A 26,482-nucleotide genomic window follows, 5' to 3' on the forward strand; every position below is an offset into this window, starting at 1 on the left:
ATCTGAAGCGGCTACTGATTCTGCTATATTGGCATGTCCCTGTTCTCCAGACAAGATGGAGAATAAGTTTTTGGATCATTTACTTCCCTAATGCTGCAGAAGGATAAGGTCCACAGAAGTGGTACTGGCATAGGACTGAAGGCATGGTCTGTATCAGTGGAACAGAATACTTGTTCCATCAGGTGGTACATTTTAAATTTCTGATGCAAAAATGCTTTTCTTATTTATACATTTGTATAAGCGTTCATTAAGCAAAGGATAAAGGTGCATATTTAACTTTTCCTAATTGATAAACAGGAAAATAAAACTGAATTTTGATGAAACTGTAATTTCTGAACGGAAGAGTTGAAGGTCTGGTACAGCATGTCCAATTTTGCACTGACGGTTCACTTTTGATTGGCCCCCCACTAAACATGGGACCAATTTAAAGACATTTGGTTATTCAGGCGGCAAAAAATTCTGTTACCTTCTGGAACATTCTGTACAATAAACAGGAAGTGAGACTCTTGAGTGGTTTGCGGTGTTCCGCATCACACCTCAGGAGAAGTTTTGTGGGCATGTTCTGGGGGCAGGAGCGTTGGCAGTGAAATTATGTAAATGACCACGCCTCCACTCCTTCAGTCGCCATGCCCACAAGATTCTGCATTCCGCCCTCTTTCTGTTTGAAATCGCTCAGGGAATGTTCTGGAGCTCTTAAATGGAGCTGATTCCCCAGTTACTGCAGCTGGTTAATCACACAGTGCCACAGTGCATCACGAAACAACACTGAAATCACTGCATTATAAGCACAGTGTTACAAAGAAAAGAATGCGGTTCATTGCAAACTCGGGCCACCTTGCTTCACATTCTGCTTCAAATTCTCCATGTTTCAGCCCAGTGATTTATTACTGCTCTCGCTATGCATGGATGTATTATTTCACAGCTACTTATGGGGTAATGAATCGCAGTTAGAGTACTGATTAATAATAACACACGTAAACCAGAGCAGCCGATTCTGCCGTACAGGCAAGCTGTGTAAGCTGTTCTGGGAGGAAAAGCGCCACACACTTTGGGCAATCGATGTAACTTTATTTAATGCAGAAGCAATCATTTTCTAACACACATTCATGTTTTACAGTACAAAAATAAAACACATTCATGTATTCCAGTACAAAAATAAACACATTCATGTTTTCCAGCACAAAAACAAAACAGATATCTTCATTTTTTCGCTGTGGCGCTGAGTTTGGGTGCGAGGGTACATGCAAGATTGCGTGCGAGGCCAGAGGTTTGGGCCAGTCAGCTCAGCAACAGGAACGGGGGGTCAGAGCAGTTTGTAAAGAAGAGCTGGGACCACCGTCATGCCCAGCTGCAGCAGTGGAGTTGGCACCATGGCAGAAGCTGACCCCTGAGGAGCACGTTTTTTGTAGTCAACCAAAAGGATTTAACACACACACTATATCAATATAATACCTATGGCATACAACACCAGTAGGATTCAATGCAGCATGGTCCGTGTAATGCATTTGGATAAGCTTGCATTTCCTCAATTTAAGAAACACACTGCAATTTTACTATATGCTACGAATAGCCTACCAGTGCTTCTCACACAAGCGTGGACCACAATAAACCTGAATTCAGGTCAAAACAAGTAGCTTCCCCCCTCGTCCACGGTTTAGGACCCTTGATAACTTCTTCATAACTCACCCAGGGGGCTAGGCTAGTTTCTGTAAGTACTGTAACTATAGTAACTACAGTAGACTCACCAGACACTGTATTAGGTTCTACCTGCCACAGCTGGCACCAGAATGGCTGAGACTAAACTGTGGACTGTGGATCCAGGCACTAGAAAAGTTTCTTAACAAGTTAAACTGCCCAGCAGCTGTAAAATGATATTATCCATAATTGTGTTTCTAATTTAAAACTGTTATTTCCCAAGACTTTTTTTTTAACCTTTACTTCACTGGTCTTTAGCCAACTCTTTCAACCCGAGTGACTTGCAAAGCAAACATAAGTGCAAAGATCAGGGATCCAGGAGCAATCACAGCATTGTCCCAGAGCAGACTCTACTGATAACTTGTGAACAACCCTCTTGAATATTGAACTAAGTTATACAAAGAAAAACAGAACTACCCAAATAAGCATTAAACCAAATGAATAAATGATTGGTGCTATTTCAGCAGAATATTTAAGTTTACCTTTGTACTTGGGTCGAGTTTGGCGGATTTAGTCACCGTCACCTACACATGGGAAAAAAGTTGCATATTTTATCAAATTTTATCCAAAAAACTATTGCAGCTAGTAGGATATTGGCAGGTAGCCTCTGTAACTTGTATACAGTTACAAAATAATTCTTATTTTTGGAAAGTTGTCACACCTCATGTTCACTCACCTCAGGTTCACTCGCCTCAGGTCCCTTCCCCTCATGTTGACTCACCACACACTGGAGCACCATCAAGGCTAGAACCACGCAGACTAAAAGTTTGTTCATGTTGAGGGTTTGTTCAGATGCTCTTCAGCAGCTCTATGAACAGAAGAAGAGCTCATCATAGCTCTTTTAACTGACAGAGCCTCAGGGGAGGCGTATCACCGCTGCCATCCACTGGCTGCAGGATTTCCTTTGTGATCCGCGCCTGTTTGAGGATGGTCTCATCCTGCTCATGAACATAAAACAACCACTTGCTTTCAAATGTAATGTCAATAACTGATAATGCACAGATAGAACAGCTATCACTACACCTGGCTTGTGAAAAGCTTATAAAAAATTATAGCAATTTATACTGAATTTGACATTGAAACAGATCACGAAAGCCTAGACAGAAAGTAGTCGCTATGGGTGACTGGTGACAACTGGCTACGGTCACACTAACGGTAGTCTAACAAAACTCCAATGCTAGCTTGTCATCTTACGTTTAAAACCTTTAAAAAGTCACACGTAGCAACTGCTTTATGTATAGCCTTTCCTGCCTGTATATCTCAGTAAGTTAGTCTATCGAAACTCTGGTACTACCTGATCATCTTACATTCAAAACTTTTAAAAATATTTGTGACCCCTTCTATCATAATCAGACAGAAGTCGCTATGAGCAATTTCATATGAATCAATGTTTGTCATCAAATATGTAAATTTTTGGCTTTTTGGTTTCATCTTATTTTAGTAGGACAACAGGCTTTCATAAAATATATGTATGAAGGCCAAATCCAGAGTACAAATACAGTTTTAAAGGTTTTGATGGTAAAATGACAGGGCAGTACCGGAGTTTTGCATTGTTTGGGGCACTAGCTAACACCTCTGCTGTGCTCTTATCTGTGTGGCCCTAGCTCCGCCCACTGTGTTTGCTCTGGCAGCACTGTGAATGTGCAACAGGAGGCAGGGCAGAGAGCTCTCCTGATTGGGTGTTAAGATTCAGGCCCAGTGAAATTTGGAGCGGCTCATTTCAGAGCCTGGGACAGTCAGAGAGAGACCAGATTTTTTTTTATTAGACCTTTTAATTTAGTGATATCTGTCTGGGTGTGAAGAATATTTTGCCAGATATGAACAAAAGTGTTTTTACTCTAGACTTACTGCGCCTCCAGCCTGGCTCCACCTACTACACAATTTAGAAAAATGTGTCCTGGGGTGGGTGGGGTAGGTGTGTCCATTGCAGTTGCAGATCAATTACAAATGAAGATTCAGCAATTACATGGCTTATTCCTCATCCCAAATGTTTTCAGAAACACATTTTGCTACTTGTTTCATGTTTCTGCGATTTGAAAAACGTTGGGGTCAAACCATAGACAGTATAAAAAAAAATGGGTCAAACCAGTCCAGCCAATCAGGGGCCGGCTGTGTTTCATCGTATTAAAAAGTAAATGGACGTTATTGTGAGCGCCAACAATTTTCCGACTGGATATCTTGATTTATATATACACGAGGTAGCAGTACCTCCCAGAGACTGTAAAAAATAGGTACCTCCAAAGTGGTACTCTGACATCACGATTGGGGCGGGGCCATTTATTCTGTTCATGCCATGCGAAATTATAAAATAATACTGAAAGAAAGGACTGCGTGTTCTCACTGCTCAGGTTGCCCTGTCCCGTAGCTGCGGGCTGCGAAACGATTTCAGTGAAACAAGCACGTGGCTTCATACAATGACTCCGGTAACCAATGGAAACGAACTGTAAACAAGCTTGCCAGTGCCTGCCAGTGAACTGGAGAGTGTCTGTGCTGGACACGTTTTGGACCTGTGGATTAGGTAAATTATATATTTAATTATATAATTATATATATATATATAATTATATATTATATATTTACTTTTCGCTTAAAACAAAAGCCAGATGGCTAGCTAGCTCACAAACATTTGCTTAATGCGCAGTTAGTGTAACTATGTACCTTAGTAGACTAGTCTACCTTAATGTATTCTGGGATATTAGCTCGACATAAAATAGCATTAACGTCTTTTCAAACAGTCTTCATGATACGATGTAATACGGGAAAAAAAAGCTTTGATCCTGTGAAAAGTAATGCCACAAATGTGGCTAGCTAGAGATTATTTGTAGAGTGAGGTGCTGGTGCTTACACACGCGCAGGAGACAAATGCTTTTTGATGCACTTGCTTTCCTTCGCTCTAGTTACGAGTGTCCATTGAATGTCTAAATGGCAATGAATTATAATCAGATGTCGCTGTTACCGCAAATATAGCATATTTTCTGTCCGTTACAGCCCTGGGTGCGTCAGGAACATGAGCTCACCGCTTTCGATATTGGGGAAAAACAAAAGAGTTCCCCTCCCCGCTGGCCAGAACATGGGGTAGGAAGAGCACACAGGCTCCTCGGCACACCTTTAAAATCAATCCGCGATCACTCCCGCAATGACCACTGACTGACTTCCCCAGGCGCCCTGCTGCTGTTGCTACTGCTGTTTGTATTTCTCTGGCTCATGGTGAAATGTGCATCTTTTATCTTCATAGGCAGAGATGCAAACCTTTCAAAGAGAAAACATGTGCAGGTAAGCTCCTTTGTATCTCCCCTATCTGTCTAATGTAACACTGTAAGTGGGAAATAATAATAATAATAATAATAATAATAGTCATCCTTATCCAGAAGGATTTAAAGAACTTATGTTTCACACACTAAAATATCTATTTAAACAGCTGGATATTTACTGAAATAGCTCGGGTTAAGTAGCTCAGAAGTGCCATAGCAGTGTCCCACCAGGGATTCGAACCTGCAGTACAGGAGCAGTCCTCTATCAATACCTGACACTGCTCCCCGAGGGCGATGGGAAACCACGGCGACTGCAGTCTTATTTCAATCCTCAGGGCGTGAAGCGACACAGATGAGTGACATCATCTCGCCCGGACCAAGGCAGCATGTCGCCCTGGCCCCAGATGCTCCTTCTACTTCCAGGTCAAAGGTCACACTGAGAAAAGGTGGCATCAGTGGTAATGTCCCGTGTGATTGTGGTCCTCTTTGAAATGCTCCCTCCCCCTCTGCACTTTGTTACACAGACCCCAGGCTACATGCTCCCCACCCCTCTGCAGCTGTGTTACACAGACCCCAGGCTACATGCTCCCCACCCCTCTGCAGCTGTGTTACACAGACCCCAGGCTACATGCTCCCTCCCCTCTGCAGCTGTGTTACACAGACCCCAGGCTACATGCTCCCGCCCCTCTGCACTGTGTTACACAGATCCCAGGCTACATGCTCCCGCCCCTCTGCACTGTGTTACACAGATCCCAGGCTACATGCTCCCCGCCCCTCTGCACTGTGTTACACAGACCCCAGGCTACATGCTCCCTCCCCTCTGCAGCTGTGTTACACAGACCCCAGGCTACATGCTCCCCGCCCCTCTGCACTGTGTTACACAGATCCCAGGCTACATGCTCCCCGCCCCTCTGCACTGTGTTACACAGATCCCAGGCTACATGCTCCCCGCCCCTTTGCACTGTGTTACACAGACCCCAGGCTACATGCTCCCTCCCCTCTGCAGCTGTGTTACACAGACCCCAGGCTACATGCTCCCTCCCCTCTGCAGCTGACCCCAGGCTACAGGACAAAGGCCATGCAGCCCAAAACTGCCCTTTATAAAAAGAGTGCTCGTCACAATCTCAAGAGTCAATCTCCACCCACCTTATTTTAGTTGTCCACACCAAAGATTTGTTATGCATGATAAGATGTTAATTAAAGGCGCATATCTCATAATATTTACGGTGTCCAGGCATTGGACAGGCTGGGCCCTATAGAGCGGCTCAGTCAGTAAACACTATAGAGCGGCTCAGTCAGTAAACACTCACCACGAGCGCAGGCTGGGCCCTATAGAGTGGCTCAGTCAGTAAACACTCACCACGAGCGCAGGCTGGGCTCCATAGAGTGGCTCAGTCAGTAAACACTCACCACGAGCGCAGGCTGGACCCTACAGAGTGGCTCAGTCAGTAAATACTCACCACGAGCGCAGGCTGGGCTCGATAGGGTGGCTCAGTCAGTCAGTTACTGTTATTGCTTATCTTTTTATTAGTTTTGTTATACTATATTTTATTTATTCATTTTCATGTTTTTTTTATTTAAACTCATGTCCTTTTTAACTTACTTATTTCCACTTTTTATGTTCAGCACTTGGAGTCGCATTTGACGTATGACTTGTGCTATATAAATAAAGTTTGATTGATTGATTGATTAGCGCTGTAGTGCAGTGCTACCTGAGCTGAAGTGACACTCTGACTGCCTCAGCCTCAGGCCTCAGTGACTTTGAGCTGATGTCCACAATGATGGAGAAACTGCATCTGCTGGAGAAGAAGGTGTGCAGCCAAAGCATGGAGATCCAGAGCAAGGTGAACAGCACACCTGTCACACCTGTACCTATATAACAGCATGCCTTTCACACCTGTACCTACATATAGCAGCATGTTTGTTACCCCTATTCCAGCACATCGGATTTAAAATTAAACGAATATAAGGGTAACGCTCAGACTGTCAGCTTCAATTTAAAGGTATCTACATCTGTATGAGGTGATCCATGTAGGAATTGCAGCCGTTTTTATATATAATCCCCCCATTTTGGGAGGCCAAAAGTAGTTGGACAGTTGGCTGCTAAGCTGTTTCTTCCGTCAAACTCAATTAAATTTTATTTACGCAGCACCTTTAATACAAGTGAATGCAGTTTAAAGCGCTTTCCATACAAATTGTGAGTAACAAGAAACAATGTACAAGAATAAAGAAGTAAAACAATAAAACAGGGGAGGCTGATGCACACCAAAATTTAAGCTAAAATTAAAGATAAAAATGCTAAAATAAATGGAATAAAAAAGAATGAAAAAAACAGCTGTGTGCTGTTGCATCATTAGTTCATGCACAAGAAAGCAAACAAAAGGTCTTGAGTTGTTTCTTGGTCTGGAATTTGCATTTGGAGTCAGTCACTGTTGTCTCTCAACATGAGGACCAAAAAAGTGTAAATGTCAGTAAAGCAGGCCATCATGGGGTGGAAAAAATCAGAGTAAATTGATCAGAGATGCAGATAAAACTCTGGGTGTGTCAAAACCAACTGTCTGCCACATGATGAGAAGGAAGGACTCGCTGGTGAGCTCAGCAATAGCAAACAGGCTGGTAGACCACAGTAGTGGGTGATAGAAGAATACTTTCAGTTGTAAAGAAAACCCCCTTTTCATCTGTGGAACAGATCAAGACCACAGTCCTGGATTTAGTCATAAATGAATCAGAAACTAAAATGAAGGGCAGCAAACAATTGCTTAGCATCAATAACAGCATGGCCAGGTTAGAGTTTGCTAAAAAAAAGAACATTAATTTAAAAACGTGGCATGTGCAAGGTAGCTACAGTAGCCTAACTAAAGTAGTTAACACAAGAAAAGCTACAGGATGTTGTCACTTTACGAAAACCAATAAATCAGCCATCACAATTGTAAACAATGTGTAAATAGGAAAAACATCAAACTGTAAATATTGAGAAATGATCATTCACCTTTTTAACAGGGTTACGTTAGTTTTATGGTGTGTTCATCTTACACCTTGCATCCACAGGTGTCAGTGTCAATCATAAATTGGTAATGGTCAATTGGCCATTCATCCGATGACTTTGATCAGATGTTGTTATTGGCAGATGTAGCTAAATGTCCAATGGGGAGAATTATTGATTGTGGGCATTTAATGATAATGAAATCAGCAGGAAAAATAAGGAGAAAAACGCCGAATAACCTACGTTTGGGGCTTTATTGTGTTGACGTGTGAAGTTGTTACAGAATTTTGTGTGTTTAGTTTAGTTTATTTATTTGACGATTCACTTTAAAAGGACAATTACATGGTTGCAAAATGTACATGCACATTTAAAAGAGCATCAAGGATAACACAAAAAAGTCACAAGACTTATTTCCATTGTGGTCCTTGCTGTAGCTGTTTACATGAGGTCAGAAGGGACAGAAGTTAATGAAGTTACTGTGTGACTCTTCGAGGCATAGCATGGCGGGTGGCATACAAGCCATCCAAATACACACCGCCTACTCAACTTTCAGAACGCGTAAAATCCGATGGAACTTGTTTTCTCTGTTCGTGGTGCTCGCTGTGACAGGAAACCAGCGGTGTATGTTTAACGTCAGGTTTGAGCACAGTTTGAGTATTTTTATCTGGGTCAAAAGCAGACTGCATGATTTCACCCTTAGCAACTACAGAGAAACGGCAAACAGACAGTTAGATTTACTGTTCACATTTATCAACACACTGGAGAAACATTCACCTGTAAAAAGGTTCTGGAAGAAAGAAACCTGGGAGTCCAGATTAGACCAAGTCTTCCAGGCGATCTGACTGACTACATTGTAGTGTGTGCATTGCCTACGAGTTAGATTTATCCAGACAAGAAGAATGATGTTGAAGAGATATGAGATGTGGGATATGAGATATGAGATATAAGATGTGGGATATGAGATATGAGATGTAAGATGTGTGATGTGATGTGAGGTAATTAGATATGAGATGTAAGATATGAGATATGGAACATAGCATGCATGTGTGTGCTGTCTGCAGGAGAAAAAGATTGCTGTGCTGCAAGAGAAACTGAGGATTCTCCAGAAATCAAAAGGTAAAAATGCACAGCCTCCTCTGCATTACCAATAAAACAGCAGATTCAAATCACTTGATTTACCAGTTAATTTATATAGCGCCTTTCGTGCAAGATAACATGACAGCCCGCGTTTACAATTAAACTAGTCTCCTCCATTTTCTACCCTCCCCACTCAACTCCGAGTACGCAACCGAGTCACTGACGCAAGTTCATTAGACACTCAGTAAATTTCTCCTGTCAATTACTCGCACCAGACATTAGGGTACATTGTGTGACTGGGACCGCAAATCGGACATAGACAAATCATTTAAAAATTGGACGTCTGGAAACCCTAGCTGCATAGCTAGAGGTAACGTTACACACAGGTCCAACAGAAAACAAGCCATCTCCACATCGCTTTCCGTCCCCTTGACGAGCTTCAGCTCACGCCACAGAGGAAAAGCAATCCTAAGGTTAGGTCAACTGTAGTTCTTGAACGAGTCCTGTCGGCTTGTCTTTTTGCTTCGCTATATTTGGGCCATCATAGCAACTAGCCAGCTATACCAACAAACACTCCATCCTTCCCCACACAGAAAAGTGCACCACGCCCAGAAACGTTCCGAACACATTTTAGAATAACAAATACAAGTAAAGGTGCGCAGTGTGTAAAAAGTGGCGAAAAGTGCGTAAAGACAGAGATTGCCAGTGCAGCATAGATATAGGATGGGTATATAATATTCTGAAGTTATAAATCCTGCATAGTATGCCTTATTTAGGCTATTCCTTAGGAGTGGTCATGTAAATAATGTATTCATTAACAAATTTACACTATTAGCAATTTATTGCCAACCCTCGTCCCTGGCGTTTTTGGCAGCAACATGATATGTGTTTTATGTTCTTCATATCCATCCATTATATTCGTTCATATCAGTTTTTTTTCCTCAGGTGAAAAACGTGCTGCTCGAGTAGGCAGTCCGTGCTGGGCTGCTATAGCATCATTTTCGCAGGCAACGGCACTTTTATGGGAATGTGCACAGAGCTGAATTAACAAGGCTTGTGTTCACTTTGTTAACCCCTTAGTGATGCCGGTTAAGCCCAATTGCAGTTGTTAGGTTTTGTGAAGCCATCAAACGCAAAGAAACCATGTGTATGTTAAGCTTCCTTTGTCGTACACTCTAAGAAACACATTTAAATACGCATTTGTGCAAGTTTATCTGGTAAAATATCTGCCTCAGTCAGCTGGAAAATGAGGTTACAGTGAGAGCAAGCGATGGTTTCAGTTCTGTTGTGTCCTCATGGTTCTGCTTCTGCACAACAGCCCACTTCCTGTGTGTGTGTGTGTGTGTGCGTGCCTGTACACGCAGTGGAGGGTGGAAGCTCTGGTCGAGTGGAGGAACTGCAACAGACCTGCCACAGGCTCCAGAACCAGGTGTGGGAGATGGAGGTGAGATCACAGAGACCTGTGCGCACGCGCACACGCACACACACACTCACTCACTGCCACGGCCCGGCTTGAAAAGCCACAACAAGTCCAATGTACCCAAAAACAACAATCCAAAAACTGATTTAAAAACGCAAACCCAGACATTTATTAGAATAAATAACAAACTAATCACAAACTAAAACAAATGAAAACCCACAAAGTTCAAACAAAACAATCTTCACAAAAACTACAAACTCAAACCACAAATCAAACCACACACAAAAGAAGACCCCCCTTGCCTCATACTGCTGGGCTTAAGTTGGCTCACAGGCAGGTGGAGGCAATCAGGCAATTAGGTAATTAAGCAACTACCTCCACCTGCACTATCCAGGCAAGCAGAGGCAGGGGACGTAACACTCACTCACACACACAAAAACACACACATACACACACACATTGCCCTGGTTAAAGTGTTCAGCACTCTTGAGTACTGAACACAAGCGATGCTGCATGCTAGAACCCCTCACTTAACCTACATATAGAATATATTTTATGTGATTTAATTTAATAATTATTGTTGAAAATGAGAATTATCAATTAAATCCCGAATGAATTGATAGGTCAGTCTACAGCACTATTTGGTATCATCTTTCGAAAATTTTCCAGGTCGTCACTGCAGCCACTTTCAGTTGATCCTTGTTTCAGGGGGTTTCTGTTTTCTGTCTCCTCTTCAGAAAGTGAAATGCATTCTGTATTGAATTTATACCAGGTGACTGACAGGGCCAGTTCAGAACTTTCCTCTTTTTCCCATTGATGGATGTGTTTGGTTGCGTCGGCAGGGTGTTTGGGGTCATTGTCTTGTTGCAAGATGAAACGCCGATCAATGAGGTTGGAAGAGTTTTTTTGTTCATAGCCAGACAGACTCTGTACACTTACTTCATCTTGTGCAGTCCTCCATTATATCATCAATAAAGACACGTGAGTCTGTTCCAGCAGCAGCTATACATGCCCTGTTCCAGCAGCAGCTATACATGGGGGGGGTGGGGGGTGGGGGGTGGGGGGTTTACTTTAGATCATGCATCTTGCTGTGTAGCCTTTATAATTCTGCTCTCTTTTGCGTATGGTGGCTTGTAATATTTCACCCCCGCTCTCTGAAGACTGCTGATGTCACTGTTGTTTTAGAGTTTTTCTTCGCAGCTCTTAGGATTCGTCTGTCATCATCCAGTGAACAAAAGCCAGAATCTATACATTTAGAGGGGTGGAAATTCCTAGTCGGCTAGAAAACTTTCACTTTTCAAACCTGACTTTTCACCACTGTGTTGATGCTAGCACCATCTGTCTTCATCTACCTTTCTTCATTCACGCACCATTTCCCCTTTTATTTTCCCTCTAGAACGCCGTTTCCACCATTTCCCATTTCACCATTCCGTTTTGATTTTCTTACGTATCAGTTATTTGCTTTCTGTGCTTCGCACCTCCATTTTAACTGCGGTGTTTTGTAAAACACATGGCTATTAAGTTCCATCCATCATACAGCAAATAGAGAACCAGAGCTGCTCCTGAGTGACTGGCATGGTGTGTGTGTGTGTCTGTATGTGTGGGTGTGTCTGTGTGTGTGTGTGTGTGTGTGTGTCTGTGAGTGTGTGTGTCTGTTTGTATGTGTGTGTGTGTGTGTGTGTGGGTGTTTCTGTATGTGTGTCTGAGTGTGTGTGTCTGTTTGTATGTGTGTGTGTGTGTGTGTGTGTGTCTGTATGTGTGTGTGTGTGTGTGTGTGTGTCTGTATGTGTGTGTGTGTGTGTGTGTGTGTGTGGGTGGGTGTTTGTCCACAGCGGTTCCTGAATGACTATGGCATGGTGTGGGTGGGAAGCAGTGTCGGTCCGCAGGAAGAGGCAGAGACGAAAGAGGAAGTACTGCATAGGCCACACCTACCTGAGCCAGGTACAGGAACCTGCTCCCTTATTTCCTGTGCACCTCATGCTAACACTTACAGTCTCTGCTCTGGACATGCTAACGCTAACAGTCTCTGCACTGGACGTGCTAACGCTAGCATTCTCTGCCCTGGACATGCTAATGCTAACAGTCTCTGCTCTGAAAATGCTAACGCTAACAGTCTCTACTCTGGACGTGCTAACGCTAACATTCTCTGCTCTGGACATGCTAATGCAAACAGTCTCTGCACTGGACGTGCTAACGCTAACAGTCTCTGCACTGGACGTGCTAACGCTAACAGTCTCTGCTCTGGACAGTGTCTCCTGTAGGAATGTCCAGTGAAAGAGTTCCTCAGCTAATGTTCTCCTCTGGCCTGAATGGGGAAGCAGCACCGCTGCAATGTTAAGAGTCCTGCTGTGGGAACGTTTCTAGCTCTCCTTCTTGCAGATGTCTCAGTGGACCGGGACTTCCACATGAACTTTGACCTGGTCCTGCGGAGCGTGCGGGACCTGAATGTCCTGGCGGGGGAGGATGTGTCCCATGTGCAGGCCACGCCTGGGGGGGCCCGCCTGGCCCGCCGCTCGCCCATCCCCCTCTCTCTCTTCAGAAACGGCATCATCATGTTTGATGGCCCCTTCCGCCCATACCACGATCCCAGCACACAGGTACCACACAGCACAGCGCATAGATACAGAACAGATGACTCAGACAGCTGTGTGTCAGTGCAGAGGTACAGCACAGGTGATTCAGGTGTGTGTCAGTGCACAGATACAGCACAGGTGACTCAGGTGTGTGTCTGTACACAGGTACGGCACAGGTGACTCAGGTGTGTGTCAGTGCACAGGTACAATGCAGGTGACTCAGACATGTATCAGTGCACAGGTGCACTATGTTTTACATTGAAATAATTCATAATGCTGGAAACTCCAAAGCAATACACTTGTGTGCTGCAGGTAAAGACAGTTTACTGTTGCGAGGTTGCCGTGACAGTTTGACAGATTTCTTTGTGCTGCTGTGATTGGTTAGACGGCCTGCTTTGCACTACTGTGACTGGCTACAGCTGCAACAGGTTTTTTGGTCTCACCATGTATGTGATGAAAAGGGAACAGAAATCCACAGAGGACTGCTCCGTCTTCATATTAAAAACACTAATAATGCTAATGATGCTAATAACACTAATAATGCTAGTGATGCTAACAACGCTAATAATCCCAGTTTGGAACATGCAGATGAACAATGAAGAACACCTTAACAGTTTTGATTGTAATATGAAACAGGATGTGAGTGAGGGCCTCTGCAGGAAGTGGGTTTTTGCTGCTGCAGCGCTGTTCTGCACACGGCAACAGCAAAACCGCCTGGCAGCACTGAGGTGAGCGGCCCTGGCGGCTGACCCGCTGGTCATGTGATTGCAGCAGTGCATGCTGGACCTGATGGATGGATACTTCCCTTCTGAGCTGCAAGAGAGGTTTCCAGATGGGGTTCCCTTCCAGGTGTGTGTGTGTGCGTGTGTGTGTGCAGAAGCATGTGTTTGTGTGTGTACATGCGTGTGTGTGTGTGCGTGTGTGTTTGTGTGTGTACATGCGTGTGTGTGCGTGTGTGTGTGTGCATTAGTCTTAGGTGGCTTCTGTTGAATGTCTGTGTCTTGTTATAGCAGTTGAAATGTGCTGATTATTATATTTGTGAAATCATATTCAGAATTAAACAACCAAACAGTATAAACATTCAGTACCTGGAGCACCCTGTCAGAGCACCCTTCACTCTATTCATACAACAGCGCCCCAACTGGTGAAGGAGGGTTTTGCCTTTTCAGTCTGTGGGTGTGTTTTTGGCTATGGACGTTTTGTACTGAAATTAACCTTTCCTTGAATTCTGTAGAAACAGACGTGTGCAGCTGTGGCGAGGCTCAGTCCAGACGGGCCTTGTCCCTCAAAGAGAATTCCAGGAAACTGTCGCACATACTTATTTGGGTCAAGATTATGTTTGTTTGTTGCCATGGAAATGTCCTGCTTTTTTCAGTGTGTTTGGTGAAGGTGTGGTCAGGCTGTGGTCAGAGCAGCCCAGTCCAGACAGTGTGGTGGTGAGGTCTCTCTGTTGACCAGACCTATAGCCTAGGTGTGCTTGAAGTCCCCTAACCTTGTGAATGAGTACGAGGTGGGGTACACACACACCTGCAGCTGAGGTGTGTGTGTACTTCTGTCTGTCCTGCTGGGAGGTCTGGTGTTCAGTACTAGAGGTGCCTTGTCTGAGGTGCGTTCAAGTTCAGCGAACAAGGCGAACGTTTGCAAACTATTTCAGACTTTTTTCCGTTAGCTTTGTGTTCGCCGCGAACGTTTGCAAACATAAGCAAACGGTCTGAAAAGGTATTTTGCGGCGAACAAAAATGGACGCTGGACTGAGGGAAATGTTTCCAGTTGGGTATTTCAGTTGAAGATGCCGCAGTGTGATCAGTTTTTTCAATAATGTTATCACTAACGCTAGCCAATGTTATTATTGTTCGCTAGCTAGCTTTTTTTTTTTCATCGATGATCACAGAAGCGGCTGTGAGTACAAACACTCTCGTCGCCATGTCTGTTTATGTTTAATGCAAACAATTTGGAATGTTCGTAAAAAGCCGTTCAAATTGTGAACAGTTCAAAGTAAACATGTTCGCCACGAACATTCGCCTCTGTTTGCTGAACTTGAACGCACCTCTGATCTGTGCACACAAGTGCACACAAACTCAACAAGAATGTGTCATCAGGCCAGAAAGCAGTGTAGGGTTAGCTCTCCCAGGCAAGAGCTCATGTAGCTGTAGCAGGTTGTGTTGTGTTGTGTAAAGCTGTAGCAGGTTGTGTTGTGTAAAGCTGTAGCAGGTTGTGTTGTGTTGTGTAGATCTGTAGCAGGTTGTGTTGTGTTGTGTAGAGCTGTAGCAGGTTGTGTTGTGTAGAGCTGTATCAGGTTGTGTTGTGTTGTGTAGAGCTGTATCAGGTTGTGTTGTGTTGTGTAAAGCTGTAGCAGGTTGTGTTGTGTTGTGTAGAGCTGTAGCAGGTTGTGTTGTGTTGTGTAAAGCTGTAGCAGGTTGTGTTGTGTTGTGTAGAGCTGTAGCAGGTTGTGTTGTGTAAAGCTGTAGCAGGTTGTGTTGTGTAAACTACTTGCTGTTGTGTGTGTCAGAGTGTCATCAGGTTGTGTTAGGGTTGTTGTAGAGCTGTAGCAGGTTGTGTTGTGTTGTGTAAAGCTGTAGCTGGTTGTGTTGTGTTGTGTAGAGCTGTATCAGGTTGTGTTGTGCTGTGTAGAGCTGTAGCAGGTTGTGTTGTGTTGTGTAGAGCTGTATCAGGCTGTGTTGTGCTCTGTAGAGCTGTAGTAGGTTCTGTTGTGTATAGCTGTGGCAGGTTGTGTTGTGTTGTGTAGCAGTGTATTTTTGTGTAATTTCAGGTCAATGACAGGAGGGAGGAGGAGTTTAAGGAGAGACATGTGGGGGCGAAGTTCCCAGGAGAGGGGAAGTCTGTGGGTGTGGCCACAGAATTCACCATTCACAGCAATGGACACACCCCCGGGCAAGCTGTGCACGATGGACACACCCCCAAGCAAGCCGTGTACGATGGACACACCCCCAAGCAAGCCGTGTACGATGGACACACCCCCAAGCAAGCCGTGTATGATCAGGCAACAGGTCAGTGAAGTGATTGTGACATCACTCACACACAGACAGATTCATAGATTAGATGGAAGGATAACCAGACAGATAGAGAGAGAAAAAGAAGGAGAGAGAGATGCAGTGGTGAATGATCTGTTGGTGTGGAATGATCTGTTTTTTCTCTGAGGTGGAAAGCTGTCCGTGGAGCAGTTCCTGAACAAGCTGCCGAAGACGGTGATTAGGGCGGGAAGAGTGATTGACATTCGCAGCTCTCTGAAGGCGGACATGCAGGTAAACCTGCCCACTTAGAGCCACGCCCCCTTCATTAGCATAAGGACCCAGAACCAGAGACTGTGCATGTGTAATCTATGAGCTTGTGTATCGGCTGTTCTTTTGAGAGTGATGTAATCTTAAACAGCATGTGAGATGATCTCTACCTGCTCTCCCCAAACACAGAGCCCTTCCTGCAACTCAACTGTCATAGAAACACCAGCCCTGCAGGACCCGAGGTACCAGCTACCACTGATACTATAACAATATGCATTAGCATACTATACCATAACACACTTGCATTACTGTAACACACCTGCATTAATGTGACACTGTAACACATCTGCATTGCTGTGACACTGTAACACATCTGCATTAATGTGACACTGTAACACATCTGCATTGCTGTGACACTGTAACACATCTGCATTACTGTGACACTGTAACACAACTGCATTACTGTGACACTGTAACACACCTGCATTACTGTGACACTGCATTACTGTGACACTGTAACACACCTGCATTACTGTGACACTAACACACCTGCATTACTATGACACTGTAACACACCTCCATTACTGTGACACTGTAACACACCTGCATTACTGTGACACTGTAACACACCTGCATTACTGTGACACTGTAACACACCTGCATTACTGTGACACTGTAACACACCTCCATTACTGTGACACTGTAACACACCTGCATTACTGTGACACTGTAACACACCTGCATTACTGTGATACTGTAACACGCCTCTATTACGGTGACACTAACACATCTGTATTACTGTGAGATGTACAATGAGCTGTTACAGTGTAGGCCTGGTACCCGCAGGTCCCCTGCTGATGATGTCATAGTGCTGAAGGTGAGGGCGGAGGATGGGCGGAGCTGCTACATCCTCAGGATGCTGTTCTCTGAGACAGTCGGGCAGCTGCGCCACTACCTGGACACTCACAGGTGAGATTTACCTGGACTGGACATGGAACAGCATGCCCTGGTGGTGTAGATGATTTGATTGGCTGTAGAGCAGCATGCCCTGGTGGTGTAGATGATTTGATTGGCTGTAGAGCAGCATGCCCTGGTGGTGTAGATGATTTGATTGGCTGTAGAGTAGCATGCCCCGGTGGTGTAGATGATTTGATTGGCTGTAGAGCAGCATGCCCTGGTGGTGTAGATGATTGGTTGTACTTGGTTTGATATTTGGTTTACTTCCTCCTGTTCCTCCTGTGTGTAAATGAATGCTTTTAGACTGTTGCCTAAGATACCCTATATAAATACATGGGTAGATACTGATGACCAGAAACCTGCTTTCTGTACATCTTCTCACAGTGGGCAGGAGTACTGCGGCTGGGTTCTGCAGATTGGAGGGGGGTTTGTAGGCACACAGGAGCAGGGCTGCATTATTAAAAGAGCGGAGGGGGGTTTGTAGGCACACAGGAGCAGGGCTGCATTATTAAAAGAGCGTAGCTCCTGTTTCAGGACCGCCTCCGTGCCCAAGAGCTCCGATCCCGTTACAGGCTGCCACACGCTGGAGTACCGTCCAACACATACTGGCCACCAGGGGGCACACAACACCCTCGACTTCCATCCTGTTCCCTTTTCAGTGAAAAAATTGTGTTATTATTATCATCATTATTGTTTTTTTCATTAAGAGCAGTTTGTGCAGTCCACACAGACCCGAGTGTGTACCTGAGACACATTCTGACTCCGTTTGATTGCTGCTGATAAGTCAGCTCCTGTTGGATTGTGAACTGAGTGTCAGCCTGTAACCTACACTCACCTGTCCTCACCTGTCCACCTGTGTCTGAGCAGAGGGCCCAGAGCATACCACATCACCAGCACCTTCCCCACGCGTCGCTATGACGACAACTCCCAGACGCTCCGCGCTTGCGGCCTGACGTCCAACGCCAGCCTGCTGCTGCAACCCCACAAGGACCCCTGACACCAGACCCTTCTCTCCTAATCTCCAGTCCTGGAGAACTGCAGTAACTGAAAGTAAATCACAAAACCCACCAATCAGTAGCCAGTTTAGACCTTTAAGACCAGGTACATTGACTCCTTAACCAATCAGTGACTTAAAGTACTGAAGTGTAGAAACACACTTAAAACCTGCAGACACTACGGCCCTCCAGGACTGGAGTGAAACCTGCAGACACAGCGCCCCCTCCTGGACTGCAATTAAACCTGCAGACACAGCACCCCTCCTGGACAGGAGTTAAACCTGCACCCCCTCCAGGACTGTTTCTCATGATGCCAGGACATAAATGATGATAGATTGTTTGAGTTTGAGTCCTCTTGATTTATGAGGGGATCACTGGCACAGAGATCTGGAACGTTCCCCTGGGACGGAGATCTGGAACGTTCCCTTGGGACAGAGATCTGGAACGTTCCCCTGGGACAGAGATCTGGAACGTTCCCCTGGGACAGAGATCTGGAACGTTCCCTTGGGACAGAGATCTGGAACATTCCCTTGGGACAGAGATCTGGAACATTCCCTTGGGGCAGAGATCAGCAGGGGAGGAACCTGGGTTCACACAAGAATTCAACAACCAGCGTTACTATGGAAACAGATCCAGTGTGTTCTGCCAGGCACAAGCCCACACCACAGAAACCACCACAAATGACATAATTTCACCAGCTATTTATTATCTTCTTGGAAGACAACAGATTTTTTTTTGGCCATAAAGGGCAGTGGTCCAAAGGCAAAGCAGTAAAAATGGAATGTCGCATTTGGTCAGAGTGTTAGGGCGAGGTACAGGTACACAAGTATGTTACAGTAACGTTAAAGTAGCGTTCTCTCAATGTTACAGTAACGTTAAAGTAGCGTTCTCTCAATGTTACAGTAACGTTAAAGCAGCGCTCTCTCAATGTTACAGTAACGTTAATACAGCGCTCTCTCAATGTTACAGTAATGTTAAAATAGCGCTCTCTCAATGTTACAGTAACGTTAAAGTAGCGTTCTCTCAATGTTACAGTAATGTTAATACAGCGCTCTCTCAATGTTACAGTAACGTTAAAGTAGCGCTCTCTCAATGTTACAGTAACGTTAAAGTAGCGTTCTCTCAATGTTACAGTAATGTTAAAATAGCGCTCTCTCAATGTTACAGTAATGTTAAAATAGCGCTCTCTCAATGTTACAGTAACGTTAAAGTAGCGTTCTCTCAATGTTACAGTAACGTTAAAGTAGCGTTCTCTCAATGTTACAGTAACGTTAAAGTAGCGTTCTCTCAATGTTACAGTAACGTTACAGCAGCGCTCTCTCAATGTTACAGTAATGTTAAAATAGCACTCTCTCAATGTTACAGTAACGTTAAAGCAGCGCTCTCTCAATGTTACAGTAATGTTAAAATAGCGCTCTCTCAATGTTACAGTAACGTTAAAATAGCGCTCTCAATGTTACAGTAACATTAAAGTAGTGCTCTCTCAATGTTACAGCTGCTCCCAGTGCATTTATATTTCTGTTCTGCACTCGCTGGTCATTTGTCCGGTCAGGAGCTGGACGCTGAATGCTCTACTACTGAATGATGAATTCACAATTCTTCCACAACATAGACACTAATACTGTATGTGGGGGGGAAATAAAAATCAACTGGTTTGATGAATAGGCTCTTTCATTTAAAACCCTTTCCCACTGTAGAGCTGAACCAGGCTGGCTCATTATGGCCCTTTCTTTAGTCCATGTCCTAGGGAGTTTCTCTGTAATCTCTGTTGATGTGCAGGCCTGTGTGAGCCCAAAGGGGCTGTGTTGATGTGCTGGCCTGATCCCACTTCCTGCAGGTCTGGTCCTACTTTCTGCTGCCCTGATCCCACTTCCTGCAGGTCTGGTCCTACTTTCTGCTGCCCTGATCCCACTTCCTGCTGGCCTGGTTCCTGCTGTACTGGGGAAATGCAGTACTGTGTTTTGTGGCACACAGGAAAGTTTTCGTCTTCATGATACACTACTACAGAAATATCTGCTAACACCTGTTTTTTCCAAAATGTAACGCCCTTGACATAAAAATCTTGGCTGGGGTAACTAAGTCCCACACACAAATGGAGCAGGGTTAGCATGTTGGACCGAGAACTGCACATCAGGACATAAACCAGCACACAATAAGATGATGGAATGCAAATTTAGCTCTGGGGGGGGCGGTTTGGAAGCAGGCAGAAAAATGTTCATCGCATGAGGAGATTCAAAAGCTCATCTCTCCCCCAAACTGCCAGAGGAGGATGTGGAGTAAAGAGCAGGGAATGTGGCAGGTTTTAGTGCATAGTCTGATTTACTGCATCTTAGTATGGAGAGATGAGGAGGGATTCACAGACAGACAGGGGGACAGGGTTAAGGACAGGGAGCTGGGCCACTCCATCTGGTCTAAAAACCTCTTCAGGTAATTCCCATATAAGTGCTACTTTTCAAATGTTTTATTTAGGAAAATTCATGGTATTGGGGTGGAATGCTAAGCGTGTGCTCTCCACATTCAGCAGGGACATACGGGGCTGCCCCACTTATCTGCGTAGGGGGCAGAACTGTGGCTAAGTGATCTGACCCCTCCATCCGCCCCCCTCCCTCTCAACTGAAGAGTTCCCAGAGTTCCCAGCTCCGTAAGACTGTAGATCACATGACTGCAGACAGCACAGACCACTCAGCAGCTCACTGACGAGCCGCTGCCCCTCCATTACAGGCTTAGAGTCTCCGTTCTGCAGTAAAACCCTGGATTTATGCTAACATTTCCCAGAATGCGTGTGACCTGTGAGTGCTGTGGGAATCTGTCAGACACAAACACACAGTCCCTGCTGAGATTCTCCTAATGGCCATGCTCATCGCCCAGTACTGAGCCAGCCCAGAGTCAGGTGAATTAGAGAGGCTCGGAGCAGAGAGAAGAAGGGGGGGCAGCAGAGGGAAGGGAGGGAGAGAGAGAGAGAATGGGGTTCGCTCTGTCTCTCCTGCATCCCACACAAACAGGATCCTTTTCCAGTTCCTGAATGGGAATTGGGCCAAGACAGTCAGGCACAGTGACACTAAACCAAAATACAGTAATACTGATGAGCAGGGTCCAGTTCAGGGGTCAGGGGTCAGGTTACAGGTCAGGGATTTGATTTCAGAGTTAGAGTAAGGTTGGGGTCAGGGGGTTTAGGGTGATAGGGTTCAGCGCTGGGGGGATGTCTTGTTTTTGGCATTTATCCTGTGGTTGGGGCAGAGAGAGAGGTGCGGTATGGGGGTGTGAGGTGGGGGACAGGGGTTGGGGTGCTCATGCCAGCTTCAGAAACTGCTCCACGGTGTCTTCCTCCACAGCTTCAGAGAACATCTGGTAGTCCTGAGGGACAGAGAGAGACGCGGTTCTTCAGCCGAACTGAGTGTCGAGCCGCCCTGCACAGGGACTCGCAGCTAAGGCCTCACTAATGGGCGTCATTTCCTATTGAGTGCTTTTTCATCTCTCCCTTCCTCCCGCTCCCCCCAACCCACATCACAAGCGCTCTATGGCCTGCTGACACCCTGCCCCTCAGAACCCCCACCCCTCAGAACCCCATCCCTCAGAAACCCTGCCCTTCAGAACCCCCCTCAGAACCCCATCCCTCAGAAACCCCGCCCTTCAGAACCCCGCCCCTCAGAAACCCCGCCCTTCAGAACCCCATCTCAGAAACCCCCTTCAGACCCGCCTAGAAACCCCGCCCTTCAGAACCCGCCTCAGAAACCCCTTTAGAAACCCTCAGACCCTCAGAACCCGCTGCCGCCTACCCCACAGTATTGGTCATCGTTGAAAAGCTGAGGGGGCACGGCGGTGGGCTTCCCTGCCTTGGACCTCATCTCCTCCCGCACGGCCCCGCCCACAGAAATGTCAATCAGCTCATACTGGATGCTTTTGCTGTCCAGGATGCGCATGACCTCAGCCTGCTGGGACTTCACCTGCCGCAGGGGTCAGAGGTCAAGGTTCACATGACTCAACACAAAGCTTCTCTGAACACACACACACACACACACACGACTGAACACTCTTCACACTGTGTGAGCTTACTTCATATATAAATACACATATACACACAAATATGCCTTTACGGTGCCCTCAAAAGGTATGGGAACAGTAGAGTGAAATTAGTTATTTTTGCTATGTACATGAAGCGCTTGAATTTGAGATAAAAACATCAATATGTGACAAAAGTACAGACAATAAGCTTTTATTTCATGGCATGTACATGTGTATACGTTTTACCATTTGACAGAAACAGTTGTTTTTGTGTTGAGCCCTCCATTTCAGCTGTACAAAAATAAGTTAACTTGAAAGTCAATCAAAGCAATAGTCTAATATTTGGTTGCACAGCCCTTAAATGCAATAACTGCATCAAGTCTATGACCCAGTGACATCATCAATCCTTTGGTGTCTTCTTTGGAAATGCCTTTCCAGGCCTTCACTGCAGCTGTTCCCAGTTGATCTTTCTTTCAGGGTTTATCTTCAGTCTCTTCTTCAGCAAGTGAAATGTCGGGCCGATACGATTTAAATCAGGTGGCTGACATGGCCAGTTCCACGCGTTTCCATTGGTGAATGCTTTCGTTGTGTAGGCAGGGTGTTTGGGGTCATTATCTTGCTGGAGGATGAAACTCCAGCCAATGAGGTTGGAGGAATTTCTTTGTTCATAGCCAGACAAAATCTCTCTGTACTCTTCCAAATTCATCCCACTGATGCCATCCTCTGTTACATTATCAATAAAGATGAGTGAGACCAGTTTCAGAAGCACCCATACATGCCCAAGCCATGACACTCCTCCCTCCATACTTCACAGATGAGTGGGGGTGCTTTGTATCATGGGCTGTATGAGTGGGGGTGCTCTGTATCATGGGCTGTATGAGTAAGGGTGCTTTGTATCATGGGCTGTATGAGTAAGGGTGCTTTGTATCATGGGCTGTATGAGTGGGGGTGCTCTGTATCATGGGCTGTATGAGTGGGGGTGCTTTGTATCATGGGCTGTATGAGTGGGGGTGCTCTGTATCATGGGCTGTATGAGTGGGGTGCTCTGTATCATGGGCTGTATGAGTGGGGGTGCTTTGTATCATGGGCTGTATGAGTGGGGGTGCTCTGTATCATGGGCTGTATGAGTGGGGGTGCTCTGTATCATGGGCTGTATGAGTGGGGGTGCTTTGTATCATGGGCTGTATGAGTGGGGGTGCTTTGTATCATGGGCTGTATGAGTGGGGGTGCTTTGTATCATGGGCTGTATGAGTGGGGGTGCTCTGTATCATGGGCTGTATGAGTGGGGGTGCTTTGTATCATGGTCTGTATGAGTGGGAGTCTTTGTATCATGGGCTGTATGAGTGGGGGTGCTTTGTATCATGGGCTGTATGAGTGGGGGTGCTCTGTATCATGGGCTGTATGAGTGGGGGTGCTCTGTATCATGGGCTGTATGAGTGGGGGTGCTTTGTATCATGGGCTGTTCCTTTCTCCACACGTGTCTTTCTACCGCTTTGGTAAAGGTTTATTTTGGTCTCGTCTGTCTGTATTTTTTGGTGAATTATAAACTCTTTGGCCGACCTGTACGGTGTTTATTTTTAGTCCACCAGTGGTTCCATTCTTTTTCACCTTTAACTTACTTCTACACAGCTGAAAATGGGGGGACTCAACACAAAAAGTGTTGTTTCTTGTGGTAGGGTGGGCGTGGTTTTGCGTTGGCTGCAGAGAGAGAGTGGGCGGGGCGGCTCTCGGAACTCTGCGCCACGGCTGTTGGGGATTATTAATCAGCACTGATGGTTAATTGTTTGATTGATGGACAATGCTGATTACTCGACAGTGAGCCTGGACGCTTAAGCGGGTCGACGAAGAGGAAGGAGACGAAGAGGCTGACGGACAGTCAGCTGGGAATTGTGCATTTGTATTGTGTATTGTTCGTGTTGCAATTGAACAGAAAAGCGCGTGAGGCGAAATAAAAAAGACGCAGTCGCGTCCAAAGAAATCAACTCGTCTCTCTCATCTCTTAAACGAGCGGTGGCACTCAGCTGTCACATTTCTGTAAAATGGTAAAAGAATATACACACGTAAACACCAGGAAATAAAAGCTGATGTATTATTGTCTCATTCATCTTTTGAGCTGAAATCCAAATGCTTTATGTGTACAGTAACAACAACAAATTTCATGCTAGTTCCCATACTTTTGGAGAGCACTGCATACACACACACACACACACACACACACATGCGCGCGCGCGTGTATTCCAATATATTCACATCAGCCCTGGAGCAGTGCAGCTTGCTGAAAAATGTACCCTTATTCTCTGTCCTGAAGGGATTCTCATTGGCTGATAAAAAGAGTGTGTTTCACAGAGACACAGGACAGAATGCGGGTAACATGGACCACAGCCCTCTGCAGGGCGACTCTGCCCAGGCATTCACCCCGTCCGCTGTCCGCAAGCCACGCCCACACCGCCAACATCCAACATTAGCCCTGTAGCGCCCCATTATCCGCTTAGTTACACATCTCTGGCCTGATGCTGGGCCTGCCCGGGTCATCATGTGCTGAGGACATTTATACAGCTGCTTTTCCTTTCATTAGTCAGACAATCGCTGATCATGAGCAGAATCAGACCCTCACACACCCCACGCAAAAAAAAAAAATGAAACCGCTAACCCTGCACATTTGTTAGTTAATACCTTATTTAGCATTCCACTCATAATTAATAAATCTGCACTCTCTCCAATTGTCCTACAGTTTATGTCTAATGTTACAACTGCACATTCTAGAGCTCCTCATCTTTAACCATGGTATAGGCTATTTAAAATACTAAAAAATATTTTTTGTTAATTCTTGCCTGAAACAATCAGACCTAAGTTTATTCATACGATTGGACACGTAGGGCTCATGAAGCTTGCATTTACCGCCGTTTCCAGTAATAAAGCAGAGACTATTCTTATTATCAAGTCAAACCGTGCCATTTCGGGTAAGCGAACTTCACGGTAATTGAAATCGCACACAGAACTGAATTGACTGAATAAAGTGGTATTTCAAACGCGCGTTTCAAACCATGTAAACCGATAATGTAGCCTACCCATTAGCATTTCCGCGCGCTGCTCTCGCAGGTGCACGCGCATGGTTGAGCAGCATTGTTGCCCGTGGGAAGCGGGACTAGGCGACGTGTTGGGTCCTATTTTTTACAGTCTCTGGTTGGGTCCTGTCTGAAGAGGCGGATTCCCTGCACTTCAACCACGAACAGCACAACAGCTTAGCGGTTCGCTGCATCCTGCATGCTCCCGTCGTAAAGCAAATCACCGAAGGACCTTGTTCGTAAAATGGTTGTGAAGGACAAAAAGTCTTACACACACCCACCGTTCCAGACGGACCGAAGAAAGAAATAGACTTCGTTCCGCCGCCTTGCTGGAGGCGAGTAATTAGCCGTCATCAGCATTACCCATCTCAGCCCGGAATTCGGGTTCCCAAACCCGAACATAAGGATCAAACTCTGAAGATACGCCACGTAGCGCAAACACTGCTGGTTACCAAGTTAAAATGTACGATTTGATGGCGATTGCTGAGCCTGCGAACGCTAGATAGGATGCAATTCTGTTGTGACAGAGCTGGGTGGGTCTTATTCGGAATGTAACCCCCTCAATTTATTTCAAATAGGCCTACAGTTAGCAGAAAATAGTATCAAAGCAACGCGTGTATTGCGGGTGATCAGTGCAGATTTAAACATGCTCTCACCTCCCTTGAAGCGGTGACGGTGGTGTAGTATAATTTGACGCCCATAGTCGCAGCTCTGAAAATCCCTTTGTGTTTCGATCTCTTCCTCTACGATATCCTGGACCGTTCGCCAGCCCGCTAGTCAGCATGCGCTTTAAAGGGACCGACGCACACATCTCATCGCTCTCAAAGGCTCGCATGCGTGGCTCAAAACGACTGCAATCACCGGAACACCTTATTCCTTCCTGTTGCCACCTTACCAGCGTAGTCAACCGACTTAACTCAAGTATAAAAATGACGGCAATCATTCTAAAATTCTAAAATGCTTGACCGCTGTTCTCCCTGAACGCTAAGGGGTTAAACACAGAAAGCGTAAATCGGTTCTGCACTTTCAACAACAAACGGATTAGGATTCAACGCAATAACGACAGTCCCAATATCCCATACTGAAGCCACAATGGTCAATTATATTATTTTAACACGCATAATCAGTTCTTGTTTTCTGGTTTAAACGTACACTGGTGATGTCAATAAGTTTATACCGTGCATTCCATGCATAGGCCATCGGCTACATATAAAGTAAAACTATG

General features: G+C 45.4%; 2 protein-coding genes and 1 long non-coding RNA gene across 6 annotated transcripts; 1 reads left to right on the plus strand and 2 right to left on the minus strand.

The window, feature by feature from the left end:
• Window positions 1–1,047: 1,047 nt before the first annotated feature.
• Window positions 1,048–5,377, minus strand: LOC135253123 (uncharacterized). 2 transcript variants are annotated; one of them, XR_010329547.1, is made up of 5 exons: window positions 5,219–5,377; window positions 4,652–4,944; window positions 2,372–2,503; window positions 2,178–2,219; window positions 1,048–1,387 (listed from the first exon to the last, which is right to left on the minus strand). It is a non-coding gene; the product is annotated as an uncharacterized LOC135253123 (long non-coding RNA). The 2 variants fall into 2 exon arrangements; XR_010329548.1 differs by lacking the exon at window positions 4,652–4,944 and having other exon boundaries at window positions 5,219–5,259.
• Window positions 4,170–20,430, plus strand: ubxn11 (UBX domain protein 11). Of its 3 annotated transcripts, none has more exons than XM_064331505.1 (15): window positions 4,170–4,213; window positions 4,684–4,770; window positions 4,931–4,968; window positions 5,282–5,404; window positions 6,690–6,790; window positions 8,991–9,045; window positions 10,371–10,450; window positions 12,259–12,367; window positions 12,806–13,023; window positions 13,771–13,848; window positions 15,770–16,007; window positions 16,159–16,262; window positions 16,422–16,480; window positions 17,085–17,207; window positions 18,063–20,430. In XM_064331505.1, exons 2-15 carry the CDS (start codon window positions 4,703–4,705, stop codon window positions 18,190–18,192), a joined length of 1,524 nt encoding a protein of 507 aa, XP_064187575.1. In that variant the 5' UTR covers window positions 4,170–4,213; window positions 4,684–4,702; the 3' UTR covers window positions 18,193–20,430. The 3 variants fall into 3 exon arrangements, with proteins under 3 accessions (XP_064187575.1, XP_064187661.1, XP_064187747.1); XM_064331591.1 differs by having other exon boundaries at window positions 16,428–16,480; XM_064331677.1 differs by having other exon boundaries at window positions 5,282–5,392.
• Window positions 18,877–26,377, minus strand: LOC135253073 (SH3 domain-binding glutamic acid-rich-like protein 3). Its single transcript, XM_064331935.1, has 3 exons — window positions 25,914–26,377; window positions 21,967–22,134; window positions 18,877–21,544 (listed from the first exon to the last, which is right to left on the minus strand). The coding sequence occupies exons 1-3, from the start codon at window positions 25,956–25,958 to the stop codon at window positions 21,479–21,481; spliced, it is 279 nt and encodes a 92-aa protein (XP_064188005.1). The 5' UTR covers window positions 25,959–26,377; the 3' UTR covers window positions 18,877–21,478.
• Between the last annotated feature and the right edge of the window lie 105 nt (window positions 26,378–26,482).

Source organism: Anguilla rostrata, chromosome 1 (assembly GCF_018555375.3).
Source record: "Anguilla rostrata isolate EN2019 chromosome 1, ASM1855537v3, whole genome shotgun sequence".
NCBI classification, from domain to species: Eukaryota; Metazoa; Chordata; class Actinopteri; order Anguilliformes; family Anguillidae; genus Anguilla; species Anguilla rostrata.

Coding starts and splice junctions, on each gene's coding strand:
- ubxn11 (XM_064331505.1), top strand. CDS start 4,703: ATGAGCTCACCGCTTTCGATATTGGGGAAAAACAAAAGAGTTCCCCTC. Junction 4,771..4,930: donor CCCGCTGGCCAGAACATGGG/GTAGGAAGAGCA, acceptor TTATCTTCATAG/GCAGAGATGCAAACCTTTCA. Junction 16,481..17,084: donor CCAGCCCTGCAGGACCCGAG/GTACCAGCTACC, acceptor TGGTACCCGCAG/GTCCCCTGCTGATGATGTCA.
- LOC135253073 (XM_064331935.1), bottom strand. CDS start 25,958: ATGGGCGTCAAATTATACTACACCACCGTCACCGCTTCAAGGGAG. Junction 22,135..25,913: donor CCGTCACCGCTTCAAGGGAG/GTGAGAGCATGT, acceptor CCCCTGCGGCAG/GTGAAGTCCCAGCAGGCTGA. Junction 21,545..21,966: donor ACGATGACCAATACTGTGGG/GTAGGCGGCAGC, acceptor TCTGTCCCTCAG/GACTACCAGATGTTCTCTGA.